Genomic DNA, 14,661 nt, shown 5'->3' with positions numbered 1-14,661 from the left:
TTCACACTACTGCCGCTGTGTGGAGGTGGAGGGAGTGAATATTTGTGAATGGGGTGTCAATCAAGCGGGCTGCTTTGCCCTGGATGGCTTCTCCAGTGTTGTTGGAGCTGTGCTCATGGCGAGTGGGGAGTATTCCATCACACTCCTGGCTTGTGCCTTGTCGGTGGTGGACAGGCTTTGGGGAGTCAGGAGATGAGTTACTCACCACAGGATTCCCAGCCTCTCACCTGCTCTTGTAACCACAGTATTTATATGGCTAACAAGGGGAATGTGACCACTCTATTTGACATTATTAATATCTATTCATCACTAAATAAATTGGACAGATTGAACAATATACAGCGGGAGAGAAATGTCCAGAACGAGAGGCTGCAAACCAATCGAAATAATGCTCCAGGTTATTAAAACTCTCCCGATTCTCCTGCAGTTACCCTGAACGATGTTACCTGTTGTTCTGTGCTTTTGTTGCAGTGAGACCATGTGACTATCGGGATATTGGTTCATTCATTTAAAAATTCTGTTCCTTATTAATCGTTCCTTGAGGTTTAGGAGGCGTTTGTCCCTTGATCGGTCTTATTGTTGTAAGATTCCTCTGCAATCGGGACTGGGAGTTTCTCAGCTGTAACTTGGGAGCAGAATCCTGCCTCCACTTGCAAACGGGCATTCCGCCAAAGTTACACTGGCCAATCAGGTGGCTCATCCAGGAAATACCTGAACGATAATGTCACAATCTCGAAGGTGCGGATTTTGCTGCTTTGGTGACTAGGGGCAGAATTTTGCCGTCGGTGAGCAGAGGGGGTGGGGTCCGCTCGCTGATGTGTAAAATGACGCGGGAGGATGTCGGGTGGAACCCCTGATGTCATCCCGCCCCCTTTAAATTTTCAGGAAGGCGGGGACGCAGCCAATCAGCTGTGGGCCCGCCGACCAGTCAATGGCCAATTGAGGCTATTGACAGGATCGTTTAAACAATAAAGGACCAGCCCGTCCAACCTTAAGGCTGGCAGGTCGGCCAGGAGCCCTGGCGGGAACTAGAAAAAACATGAAACCTCATCCACTGGCAGGATGAGGTTTCATGCAGGGTTTTAAAAACTGTAATAAAGTTGTTCTGTAAATTATGAACATGTCTCAACTCATGTGGCATTGTCACATGAGGGGGACATGTAAGGGAATTTTCTTTTCTCTATTTTTAATAATTTTAAAACTCGACGCGATCTCCCTGAGGCTGCACTTAGCCTCAGGGAGATGTGCGCTCTTTTGTGCGCATGTGTGAAAGAGCGCACTCTCAATTTCAGGGATCTCACCCCCCCCCTCCACCCACACAGGGAGTGCATAGCGCTCCCACCGGACGTCACGCTGGGTGGGCCTTAATTGGCCCGCCCACGTAAAATGGCAGTGGGGCCCACTTCTCTGGCACTCCCTGCCCGCCGGAGATTGGATCGGGCCCGCCCGCCTGACAGGCAGAAAATTCTGCCCTAGACATTCCACATAATGCCCACGTCATCTAAGCATCATCTCATACCCAGAAATCTCCAGAATCTACACACCCTAAAATCATTATGAGCTTCTTATCTTCCCCAATAACTCCCTCATATCCCCAGATCACTGAATCCCTCACATCCTGCTGTCCCCATCACTTGGCGGATACCCAGATCTCCACTGGATCTCATAAACCCAGTTTTCTTCAATAACCACCTCATTTCTCCAACGGAGTATAAATGTCGGCACTCACTGATTGATCTGCATGACCTATTCCTGTGCTGTAAATTCTACGTAATCCTTTGGACCCTTCAGATCCCTCACACCTCAATGTTCCACTTTCCTCATATCTTGACATCCTTGACATAATGTTGACGCTCTCACCTCCATTGAAAATGCCAAGCCCCACTCCCTGGACTTCAGCACGTAACCCGGCTTGACATTCCAGCGCTAGTGCCGTGGGAGGGCTGCCCGGTCGGAGGGGTCACCTTTTTGGATGAGGTGTTAAATCGAGGCTCTGTCATCCCTTTCCGGTGGACGTAAAAGATTCCCTGGCATTATTTCAAAGGAGAACAGGGTAGTTATTCCCGGTGTCCTGGCCAATGTCTATTCCTCAACTAACATCAATAAAACAGGTCACCCGGTCATTACCGCATTGCTGTTTGTGGGATCTTGCTGTGTGCAAATTGGATGCCATTTTTTTTCTAAAGTTACAATGAGGACTGTGCTTCAAAAGTAATTTGTTGGCTACAAAGCACTTTGGGATGAGCTGGGAATGTGAAAGGTGCTATATAAATGGAAGTCCAACATGGCCTGATAGACCCAATGTCTGCACTGTAAATACTATGTAAACCCTTCTCTTGTTTTCTATTCCCACATGTCATGCATAGAATTCTTCCTTTTCCCTCACAACCTCACAACCTCACAGCTTCCCAATCGGAGTCCATCCAGCTCCTTGCACACGGTAAATGTACAGCTGGGTTTGCTGTGAGAGGCTGGAAACTTCACCAGGGAACTTTATTTGAAATGTGGGAAAGATTCCATGCAAAATGGATGAACGGAGAGCAAAGGTCAAGAGTAAAGGGAATAGAGTGGCAAATTTCACCACAGGAGAGCTAATATTTCATCGTGTTTGCAGTGTTTAATGAGTGCAGACAGCAGAGTTAGTCAGTTTGACAGCTTTCACCAGCCAGACTAACAGGCTAAACATTTGGAACATTCGCCCCTGTAAAATATTCATTGCAGCTGTGTCCAAATCGTCATCACTTCAAATCCGTCTGTTACTTTGCTTCAAATCTCTCCCTTGCCGGCGCAGAGGGGTGTGTGCTGGCCCTCGTGTCTCCTACTGGGGTCCTGCGCTGAGCTGCCTATTACTTTATTTGGGGCATGAGTGTCTCTGACTAGGCTGGTATTTATTGCCTGTCCCTGGTGCCTTTGAGAAAGAAGGAAGGAAGGGTTTGCATTCATATAGCGCCACCCACAACCTTAGAACAGACCAAAGCGCTTTGCAACCAATTGGAGTAATGTAGGAATCATGGCAGCCAATTAGCACACAGCAAGGCCCCTCAAGCAGCAATGAGATGCATGACCGAATAATCCGTTACAGTGAAGTTGGCTGAAGGATAAATATTGGCCTGGACACCGCCTTGCTCCTCTGCTCTCCTTCGGTACAGTGCCATGGGATCCTTTGCATCCAGCTGAAAGGGCAGCTGGGGCCTCAGTTTAATGTCTCCTCAGAGAAATGGCACCTCTGTGAGTCCAGCAGCCCCTCCCTGCTGTCACTGGGTGTGCCTGCTTAGATTCTGCGTTCAAACGAGTTACATTTTTGAACCACAGCAGTCTGTGCGGTGTAGGTGCTCCCACAGTCTCTATTAAGAGAGTTCCAGGGTTTTGACCCCCAAGTGCAATGATAAGCAGCGGCGATATATTCATAGGTAGTCGTTTGGTTCTACAGAACTTGAGTATCGCCGAAAAAAGACTTTTTGTCCAAGCTTTTCATCTTGCACTCATCAGGACAATCGCAAGAATACTAATGTCTTGGCAGTTAACTGTCAGTCACCATTAACTGGTGCATCCTCCATGGCAACGCCTCTACCAATCAGAGTCCACTTGCCAACCAATCAGCACTCTCTTCTCATCCAGTATAAAGTTGTTGCTTCCCCTGACATTGGTATTCTTGCGATTGTCCTGATGAGTGCAAGACAAAAAGCTTCAACAAATTGTCTTTTTTCAGCGATACTCAAGGAGGAGAACTTGCAGATGGCGGTGTTCCCATTCACCTTCCACCCTTACCCTTCTAGGTGGTGGAGGTGACAGGTTTGGCCTTGTTGTGTCACGTCTGAGTGTTTACAGGCATTTAGAGGTAACACTGACGTGCTTCTCTTCACTCTCCTTGCAGAATATGTGGACAATGTTGGCAACAGAATTACCCTGAAAAGTGTTGGTGTGGTGTGGTGGGGCAGGGGGGAGGTGGTGGGGGAGGGGAGAGGTGGTGGGGCAGGGGGGAGGTGGTGGGGCAAGGGGGAGGTGGTGGGGGAGGGGGGAGGTGGTGGGGCAGGGGGGAGGTGGTGGGGCAGGGGGGAGGTGGTGGGGCAGGGGGGAGATGGTGGGGCAGGGGGGAGGTGGTGGGGCAGGGGGGAGGTGGTGGGGGAGGGGAGAGGTGGTGGGGCAGGGGGGAGGTGGTGGGGCAGGGGGGAGGTGGTGGGGGAGGGGGGAGGTGGTGGGGCAGGGGGGAGGTGGTGGGGCAGGGGGGAGGTGGTGGGGCAGGGGGTAGGTGGTGGGGGAGGGTGGAGGTGGTGGGGCAGGGGGGAGGTGGTGGGGCAGGGGGGAGATGGTGGGGCAGGGGGGAGGTGGTGGGGCAGGGGGGAGGTGGTGGGGGAGGGGGGAGGTGGTGGGGGAGGGGGGAGGTGGTGGGGCGGGGGGAGGTGGTGGGGGAGGTGGTGGGGCAGGGGGGAGGTGGTGGGGCAGGGGGGTGGTGTATCTTTTTCTCGAACTGCTGCATCACGATGACAATGTTGCTGCTGCAGTGGTATTTATATAAAAGAGAGACACTCGAAAGGGAATGGGGAGTCCACTAGATCGATTGAGATTATATCACACGTAGGCCAGCCTGAGTCAGGGTAATGGGTTCCCTCCCTTAAAGGGCACTGTTGAACCAGTGGTTTGTACAAGTTCAGGCAGCTTCCATGGTCATTTTCCTGGTGCCAGCCCAAACGTTTACCAGAAGTTCTCCCTGATCCACACTGGCTCCTGATCGTCAATGCCTTGATTTTTTTTATTCTTTAAGGGGATGTGGGTGCCACCGGCAAAGCCAGCATTTGTTGCCCATCCCTAATTGCCCCTGAACTGAGTGGCTTTGCTCGGCCATTTCAGAGGCACAGTTAAGAGTCGACCCCATTGCTGTGGGTCTGGAGTCACATGTAGGCCAGATCGGGTAAGGACGGCAGATTTCCTTCCCTAAAGGACATTGCTGAACCAGGTGGGTTTTTACAGCAATTGATGGTAGCTTCATTAGCATCATTACTGAGACTAGCTTTCAATTCCAGGTTTTTTTTAAATTAATTAATTGAATTTAAATTCCACCAGCTACCAAGGTGGGATTTGAACCCATATCTCCAGGGGTTTTACCCGGGTATAAGCAAAATACTGCGGATGCTGGAAATCTGAAACAAAGGCAGGAAACGCAGGAGAAACGCAGCAGGTCTGACAGCATCTGTGGAGAGAGAAACAGAGTTAACGTTTTGAGTCTGTATGACTCTTCTTCAGAGCGTTAACCTGGGTCTCTGCTTTACTAGTCCAATAACATTACCACCTATGCCCCCATTTACCCCCAAAACATTAACATTCATGGATGCTCCATCGTTGAATACATTTAAGAATCGGATAGACAAGAGTTTTGGTCTCTTAGGGAATCAAGCGACAGGGGAGTGGGTTGGAAAGTGAAATTGAATCCCAAGATCAGTCAAGATCGGTCATCAGGCAAGGGAATCAAAGGCTATCGGGGTTGGATGGGAATGTGGAAATCAAAACACAAGAAGATCAGCCATAATCTTATTGAATGGCTTGAGGGGCCGAATGACCTACACCTTCTCCTATTTCTTATGTTCTTATGAGCGTGTTGAGTGGTGGAGCAGCCTCAATAGGCCTTATGGTTTTCCACTGCTTGTATTTCGTGTGTTCTTGTGTATTTTCAACCTTGAGTTCAAATCCATCTGAGACCTGCAAGCCTCTGAGGTTTCTGCACTCCTTCAATTCTGGCATCTTGCACATCTCAGGTTTTCATCACGCTACCATTGGCGCTGTGCCTTCAGCTGCCTGAATCCTAAGCTCCGGAATTCTCTCCCTAAACCTCTCTGCCTCTTTCTCTTGCATAAACACACTCCTTAAACCTCTTTGACCAAGATCTTGGTCACCTGTCCTAGCTCCTGACGTGGCCTGGCATCTATTTTTTTTTCTGATAACCGCTCTTGTGACATGTCTTGGGGGCATTTAAATATGGTAAAGGGGCTACAACATGCAAATTCTTCCTAACATGTGCAGAAACTGATTCATAAAATGTTTGGCTCTTGTTAAGAGGGCCCTGTCGTCTTTATTTAGTGTGGAATTGCTCCAGTCGCCACTGATTTTTTTTTCCCCCCACTCTCTCCTTGCAGGATGGTGGTTTGATGCCTGCGGACTGTCCAACCTGAACGGGATGTACTACACAGCCGGCAACAACATACGGAAACTCAACGGCATCAAGTGGCATTACTTCAGGGGCCCCAGCTACTCCCTGCGGGCGACCAGCATGATGATCAGGCCCTTGGACTTCTGACAAGAGCCAGCGGGTGGAGGGCGATGCTCGTTGGGGAGCTCGGACGAGCTGTGACACAAGCCCTTTCTTTTGGGGAGGTGGGGGAGGAAACTGGCACAGACCAGGGCCTAAGCTGAGCAAGCGAAGAGTTTGGCATTGTTGTGCTGCGGAGGAGGCTGAGAGGGGAATCTTTGGTGTAAGGAATTTACATAGGTTGGCCAAAAAATTATGAGGGCTAAGAGGTTTTGATAATCAGCTGCAGAGGATCCCCTGCTGAGAACTAATTCACTTCAGAAACTTCTGAACCACTTCTGCAAAGATCGTTAATGACTAGTTCTGAATACTAATGGGCATGCTTCTTTTTAAATACATTTAAGCAGTGTAAATGTGTATAAGATATTAGGAACGGTTACATCCCTTTTTAATTTAAAATGTCAACTATAATTTAGATCGTGAAGTGGAATGGCTGGAAGTAACAGTGAGTTCCTATTGGCTCAGACTTCTGGCCCACAGTTACCTGTACAAGGAGCCTTTGAGAGAGGTCAAGATTAGTAAATCGGCCCCTTGTGAGATCACCATTTCTCACCATCTCCCTCTTCCCCTCCTCTCTCCAGAACGCAGCTGGTTAAATTCCGTGATTTCCCAGGGCACACAGGGAATGCTGTGCTTTCAGGGAATGTGGGTCACAACACCTTAGTCCCGATTCTGGGAACGGGAGGAGGCCATTTATCTCCTCAAGCCTTTTTCACCATCATCACGGCTGATGCGTACCTTAACTCTGTTAACTTGCCTGGGCTCCTTATCCCTTAATACCCTTATCTAACAACAATCTAACAATCTCAGTTTTGAAATTTCCAATCGACCCCCGGCTTCAACAGTTTTCTGGGGAGAAAGATCCAGGTTTCCACGACCCTCTGTGTGAGGAACTGCTTCCTGATATCATCTCCTGAATGGCCAAGATTTCATTCTAAGTTATGTTCCCTTGTTCCAGACGCTCCCCCACAGTCGAAATAATTTCATTCTGATCTACCCTATAAAATCCTTTAATAATAATAAACATCTGAATTCCATCACCCCTTAATCTTCCATACACGAAGGAATATAAACCTACCAACACATGTCACAAATGCAAACTCTGGCAGTCATAGAGCTGGACTCTCTCTCCCTGACTGTGCATCACCTCTCAAGGTCCTGGATCTGTCACTGATACTGTCATAACGTGCACAAAGTTACTCAGCAAACAATTACTGCTTTGTGAACTGTCGCAATCCCTCATGCTGATTCTCTTTGCCCCCTCCCACCCCCACCCCTACCCCACCCCCCAGTGCAGTTTGTGATCCTGTGCTTCTCTCAATATGTGAAAAACTGTGCGAGTTCCCCGCTGTTTAAAACTGAGTGAGAGTGTGTAAGTGAATGAGTCTGCAAGTGAATGAGTGAGTGACTGAGTGAGTGTAAGTGAGTGAGTGTGAGTGAGTGAGTGAATGAGCGTGTGAGTGAATGAGCATGTGAGTGAATGAATGAGTGTGAGTGAATGAGTGAGTGAGTGAATGAGCGTGTGAGTGAATGAGCATGTGAGTGAATGAGCGTGTGAGTGAGTGAATGAATGAAGGAGTAGGTGATTGAATGAGTGTGTGAGTGAATGAGTGTGTGAGTGAATGAGTGTGAGTGAATGTGTGTGTGTGTGAGTGAGTGTGTGTGGATGAGTGTGTGAGCCAATGAATGTGTGAGTGAATGAGTGTGAGTAAATGAGTGTGTGTGTGAGTGAGTGTGTGTGGATGAGTGTGTGAGCCAATGAATGTGTGAGTGAATGAGTGTGAGACTGAGCAAAAGAGTGTGTGAGTGAGTGAATGAGTGCATGAGTGCATATGTGTGTATGAGAGTGTGTGTGTGTAAAACGTATATGTTGAGTATTAAGAGGTCTCTCTCTCTCTCCACAACCACCCACCCTCCCCACCGCCCTCCCGCCCCCACCAATATTCTGAACAGTCACTGATGATTCTGAATTAAAGCTGGTTCTATTTTCTGTTTAATTCAGATTGAACAGGAAGTTGAAGGAAATGGAGATTGAAGGGAAATGGAGAAGTGTTGGGTAAACTCAGTTAGGACTATTCCCTTGGGTGGAGGGTAAACACTGACAGGGATGGACTGGATGGGTGGAATGGCCTGTGTCCAGTGCAGTAACCTCTGTGTAAGGTGTCCTATTCAGTTTTCACAGATTCACAGAATGGGTACAGCACAGAAGGAGACCACTTAGTTGTCATGTATGTACTGGTTCTTAAAAGGAGAAATTCACCTAGTTCCCGTCCCCCTGACTTCTCCCATAGCCTGACACATCTTCCTCTTCAGATAATAATCCATTTCCCTCCTAAATGCCTGAGTTGAAACCTGCCTCCACCACATTGTCAGGCAGCACATTCCAGATCCCAACCACTCGCTGTGTGAAAATGTTTCTCCTCATGTCACCGTTGTTTCTTTTGCGAATTACCTTAAATCTGTGCCCTCTGGTTCTCGATCCTTCCACGATTGGGAACAGTGTCTCTCTCTATCCACTCTGTCCAGACCCCTCATGATTTTGAACACCTCTATCAAATCTCCTCTCAACCTTCTCTTCTCCAAGGAAAACAGTCCCAACTTCTCCAATCTATCTTCATAACTGAAGTTCCTCATTCCTGAAACCATTCCTGTGAATCTTTTCTACATTCTCTCTAATGCCTTCACATATTTCCTAAAGGGTGGTGCCCAGAACTAGATGCAATATACCAGACAAGGTCAAATCAGAGTTTTATACCAATTTAATATAACTTGCTTGCACAGGAAGAGCAGAGGTCCTAACACTGACTGGGGAACTTAACTATAAACATTCCTCCTGTCTAAAAAGCAACCATTAACCACAACTTCTTGTTTCCAGTCACTCAGCCAATTTTGTATCCATGTTGCTTCTGTCCATTTTCTCCAAAGCCTTTTGGAAGGTCCATGTACAGCACTACCCACATCAACTACCCACATCGACAGCATTACCCACATCGACAGCATTACCCACATCAACTACACACATCGACAGCACTACCCTCATTGACAGCATTACCCACATGGATAGCATTATCCACATCGAAAGCATTACCCACATGTATAGCATTACCCACATGTACGGCATAACCCACATGTACAGCATTACCCACATCGACATCATTACCCACATCGACAGCGTTACCCACATGTACAGCATTACCCACATCGACATCATTACCCACATCGACAGCGTTACCCTCATGTACAGCATTACCCACATCGACAGCATTACTCTCATCGACAGCATTACCCTCATCGACAGTATTACCCTCATGGACAGCATTACCCACATCGACAGCATTACCCACATAGACAGCATTACCCACATCGACAGCATTACCCATATGTACAGCATTACCCACATCGACAGCATTACCCACATCGAAAGCATTACTCTCATCGACAGCATTACCCTCATCAACAGCATTACCCTCATGGACAGCATTACCCACATCGACAGCATTACCGACATAGACAGCATTACCCTCATCGACAGCATTACCCTCATGGACAGCATTACCCACATCGACAGCATTACCCACATCGACAGCATTACTCTCATCGACAGCATTACCCACATCGACAGCATTGCTCTCATCGACAGCATTACCCTCATCAACAGCATTAGTCTCATCGACAGCATTACCCTCTTCGACAGCATTACCCACATTGACAGCATTACCCACATCAACTACCCACATCGACAGCATCACCCACATCGACAGCATTACCCACATCGACAACACTACCCACATCAACAGCATTACCCTCATCGACAGCATTACCCTCATGGACAGCATTACCCACATCGACAGCATTACCTACATAGACAGCATTACCCTCATCGACAGCATTACCCTCATGGACAGCATTACCCACATCAACAGCATTACCCACATCGACAGCATTACCCACATCGACAGCATTACCCACATCGACAGCATTACCCTCATCGACAGCATTACCCACATCGAGAGCATTACCCACATCGACAACACTACCCACATCGGCAGCATTACCCTCATGGACAGCATTACCCTCATCGACAGCATTACCCACATCAACAGCATTACCCACATCAACTACCCACATAGACAGCATTACCCTCATCGACAGCATTACCCTCATGGACAGCATTACCCACATCGACAGCATTACCCACATCGACAACACTACCCACATCGACAGCATTACCCTCATGGACAGCATTACCCTCATGGACAGCATCACCCACATCAACTACCCACATCGACAGCATTACCCACATCGACAGCATTACCCACATCGACAGCATTACCCTCATCGACAGCATCACCCACATCGACAGCATCACCAACATCGACAGCATTACCCTCATGGACAGCATTACCCACATCGACAGCATTACCCACATCGACAGTATTACCCACATCGACAACACTACCCACATCGACAGCATTACCCTCATCGACAGCATTACCCACATCGACAGCATTACCCACATCGACAGCATTACCCACATCGACAACACTACCCACATCGACAGCATTACCCTCATGGACAGCATTACCCTCATGGACAGCATTACCCACATCGACAGCATTACCTACATAGACAGCATTACCCTCATCGACAGCATTACCCTCATGGACAGCATTACCCACATCGACAGCATTACCCACATCGACAGCATTACCCACATGTACAGCATTACCCACATCGACAGCATTACCCACATCGACAACACTACCCACATCGACAGCATTACCCTCATGGACAGCATTACCCTCATGGACAGCATTACCCACATCGACAGCATTACCCACATAGACAGCATTACCCACATAGACAGCATTACCCTCATCGACAGCATTACCCTCATGGACAGCATTACCCACATCGACAGCATTACCCACATCGACAGCATTACTCTCATCGACAGCATTACCCACATCGACAACACTACCCACATCAACAGCATTACCCTCATCGACAGCATTACCCTCAGGGACAGCATTACCCACATCGATAGCATTACCCACATCGACAGCATTACCCTCATCGACAGCATTACCCACATCGACAGCATTACCCACATCAACTACCCACATCGACAGCATTACCCTCATCGACAGCATCACCCACATCGACAGCATTACCCTCATCGACAGCATTACCCTCATCGACAGCATTACCCACATCGACAGCATTATCCACATCGACAGCATTACCCTCATCGACAGCATTACCCACATCGACTGCATTACCCTCATCGACAGCATTACCCACATCGACAGCATTACCCACATCGACAGCATTACCCACATCGACAGCGTTACTCACATCGACAGCATTACCCTCATCGACAGCATTACCCTCATCGACAGCATTACCCACTTCGACAGCATTACACACATGTACAGCATTACCCACATCGACAGCATTACTCTCATCGACAGCATTACCCACATCGACAGCATTACCCTCATCGACAGCATTACCCACATCAACAGCATTACCCACATCAACTACCCACATCGACAGCATTACCCACATTGACAGCATTACCCACATCGACAGCATTACCCTCATCGACAGCATTACCCACATCGACAGCATTACCCACATCGATAGCATTACCCACACCGACTACCCACATCGACAGCATTACACACATGTACAGCATTACCCACATATACAGCATTACCCACATCGACAGCATTACCCTCATCGACAGCATTACCCTCATCGACAGCATTACCCTCATCGACAGCATTAGCCACATCGACACCATTACCCTCATCGACAGCATTACCCACATCAACAGCATTACCCACATCGACAGCATTACCCACATCGACAGCATTACCAACATGTACAGCATTACCCACATCGACAGCATTACCCACATCGACAGCATTACCCTCATGTACAGCATTACCCACATCGACAGCATTACTCTCATCGACAGCATTACCCTCATCGACAGCATTACCCTCATGGACAGCATTACCCACATCGACAGCATTACCCACATAGACAGCATTACCCACATCGACAGCATTACCCACATGTACAGCATTACCCACATCGACAGCATTACCCACATCGACAGCATTACCCACATAGGCAGCATTACCCTCATCGACAGCATTACCCTCATGGACAGCATTACCCACATCGACAGCATTACCCACATCGACAGCATTACCCTCATGGACAGCATTACCCACATCGACAGCATTACCCACATCGACAGCATTACTCTCATCGACAGCATTACCCACATCGATAGCATTACCCACATCGACAGCATTACCCTCATCGACAGCATTACCCACATCGACAGCATTACCCACATCAACTACCCACATCGACAGCATTACCCTCATCGACAGCATCACCCACATCGACAGCATTACCCTCAACGACAGCATTACCCTCATCGACAGCATTACCCTCATCGACAGCATCACCCTCATCAACAGCATTAGCCACATCGACAGCATTACCCACATCGACTGCATTACCCTCATCGACAGCATTACCCACATCGACAGCATTACCCACATCGACAGCGTTACCCACATCGACAGCGTTACTCACATCGACAGCATTACCCTCATCGACAGCATTACCCTCATCGACAGCATTACCCACTTCGACAGCATTACCCACATCGACAACATTACCCTCATCGGCAGGATTACCCTCATGGACAGCATTACCCTCATCGACAGCATTACCCACATCGACAGCATTACCCACATCGACAACACTACCCACATCGACAGCATTACCCTCATCGACAGCATTACCCTCATGGACAGCATTACCCACATCGACAGCATTACCTACATAGACAGCATTACCCTCATCGACAGCATTACCCTCATGGACAGCATTACCCACATCGACAGCATTACCCACATCGACAGCATTACCCACATGTACAGCATTACCCACATCGACAGCATTACCCACATCGACAACACTACCCTCATCGACAGCATTACCCTCATGGACAGCATTACCCACATCGACAGCATTACCCACGTAGACAGCATTACCCACATAGACAGCATTACCCTCATCGACAGCATTACCCTCATGGACAGCATTACTCACATCGACAGCATTACCCACATCGACAGCATTACTCTCATCGACAGCATTACCCACATCGACAGCATTACCCACATCGACAGCATTACCCACATCGACAGCATTACTCTCATCGATAGCATTACCCACATGTACAGCATTACCCTCATCGACAGCATTACCCACATCGACAGCATTACCCACATCAACTACCCACATCGACAGCATTACCCTCATCGACAGCATCACCCACATCGACAGCATTACCCTCATCGACAGCATTACCCTCATCGACAGCATTACCCACATCGACAGCATTATCCACATCGACAGCATTACCCTCATCGACAGCATTACCCTCATCGACAGCATTACCCTCATCGACAGCATCACCCACATCGACAGCATCACCCTCATCGACAGCATTACCCACATTGACAGAATTACCCACATCGACAGCATTACTCTCATCGACAGCATTACCCACATCGATAGCATTACCCACATCGACAGCATTACCCTCATCGACAGCATTACCCACATCGACAGCATTACCCACATCAACTACCCACATCAACAGCATTACCCTCATCGACAGCATCACCCACATCGACAGCATTACCCTCATCGACTGCATTACCCTCATCGACAGCATTACCCACATCGACAGCATCACCCACATCGACAGCATTACCCTCATCGACAGCATTACCCTCATCGACAGCATGACCCTCATCGACAGCATTACCCTCATCGACAGCATTACCCACATCGACAGCATTACCCTCATCGACAGCATCACCCTCATCGACAGCATTAGCCACATCGACAGCATTACCCACATCGACTGCATTACCCTCATCGACAGCATTACCCACATCGACAGCATTACCCACATCGACAGCGTTACCCACATCGACAGCGTTACTCACATCGACAGCATTACCCCCATCGACAGCATTACCCTCATCGACCGCATTACCCACTTCGACAGCATTACACACATGTACAGCATTACCTACATTGACAGCATTACCCACATCGACAGCATTACCCACATCGACAGCATTACTCTCATCGACAGCATTACCCACATCGACAGCATTAGCCACATCGACTACCCACATCGACAGCATTACCCTCATCGACAGCATTACCCACATCAACAGCATTACCCACATCAACTACCCACATCGACAGCATTACCCACATTGACAGCATTACCCACATCGACAGCATTA

At 48.5% G+C, this 14,661-nt stretch overlaps 1 protein-coding gene across 1 annotated transcript in view; it reads left to right on the top strand.

Annotated features, from left to right (window-relative positions):
• LOC144688370 (angiopoietin-1-like) overlaps positions 1-6,387 on the top strand; it is a 111,919-nt gene extending 105,532 nt beyond the window's left edge. Inside the window, exon 9 of the mRNA XM_078554840.1 lies at positions 6,129-6,387. Within this exon, the coding sequence (XP_078410966.1) occupies positions 6,129-6,289 (161 nt within the window). The 3' untranslated portion in view covers positions 6,290-6,387. The remainder of the gene's footprint in view (positions 1-6,128) is intronic.
• Positions 6,388-14,661: the final 8,274 nt, after the last annotated feature.

This window comes from Cetorhinus maximus, chromosome 13, assembly GCF_964194155.1.
Source record: "Cetorhinus maximus chromosome 13, sCetMax3.hap1.1, whole genome shotgun sequence".
NCBI classification, from domain to species: domain Eukaryota; kingdom Metazoa; phylum Chordata; class Chondrichthyes; order Lamniformes; family Cetorhinidae; genus Cetorhinus; species Cetorhinus maximus.
The sequence above is the reverse complement of the archived record's forward strand: the minus strand, read 5'-3'. Positions and strand labels throughout refer to the sequence as shown.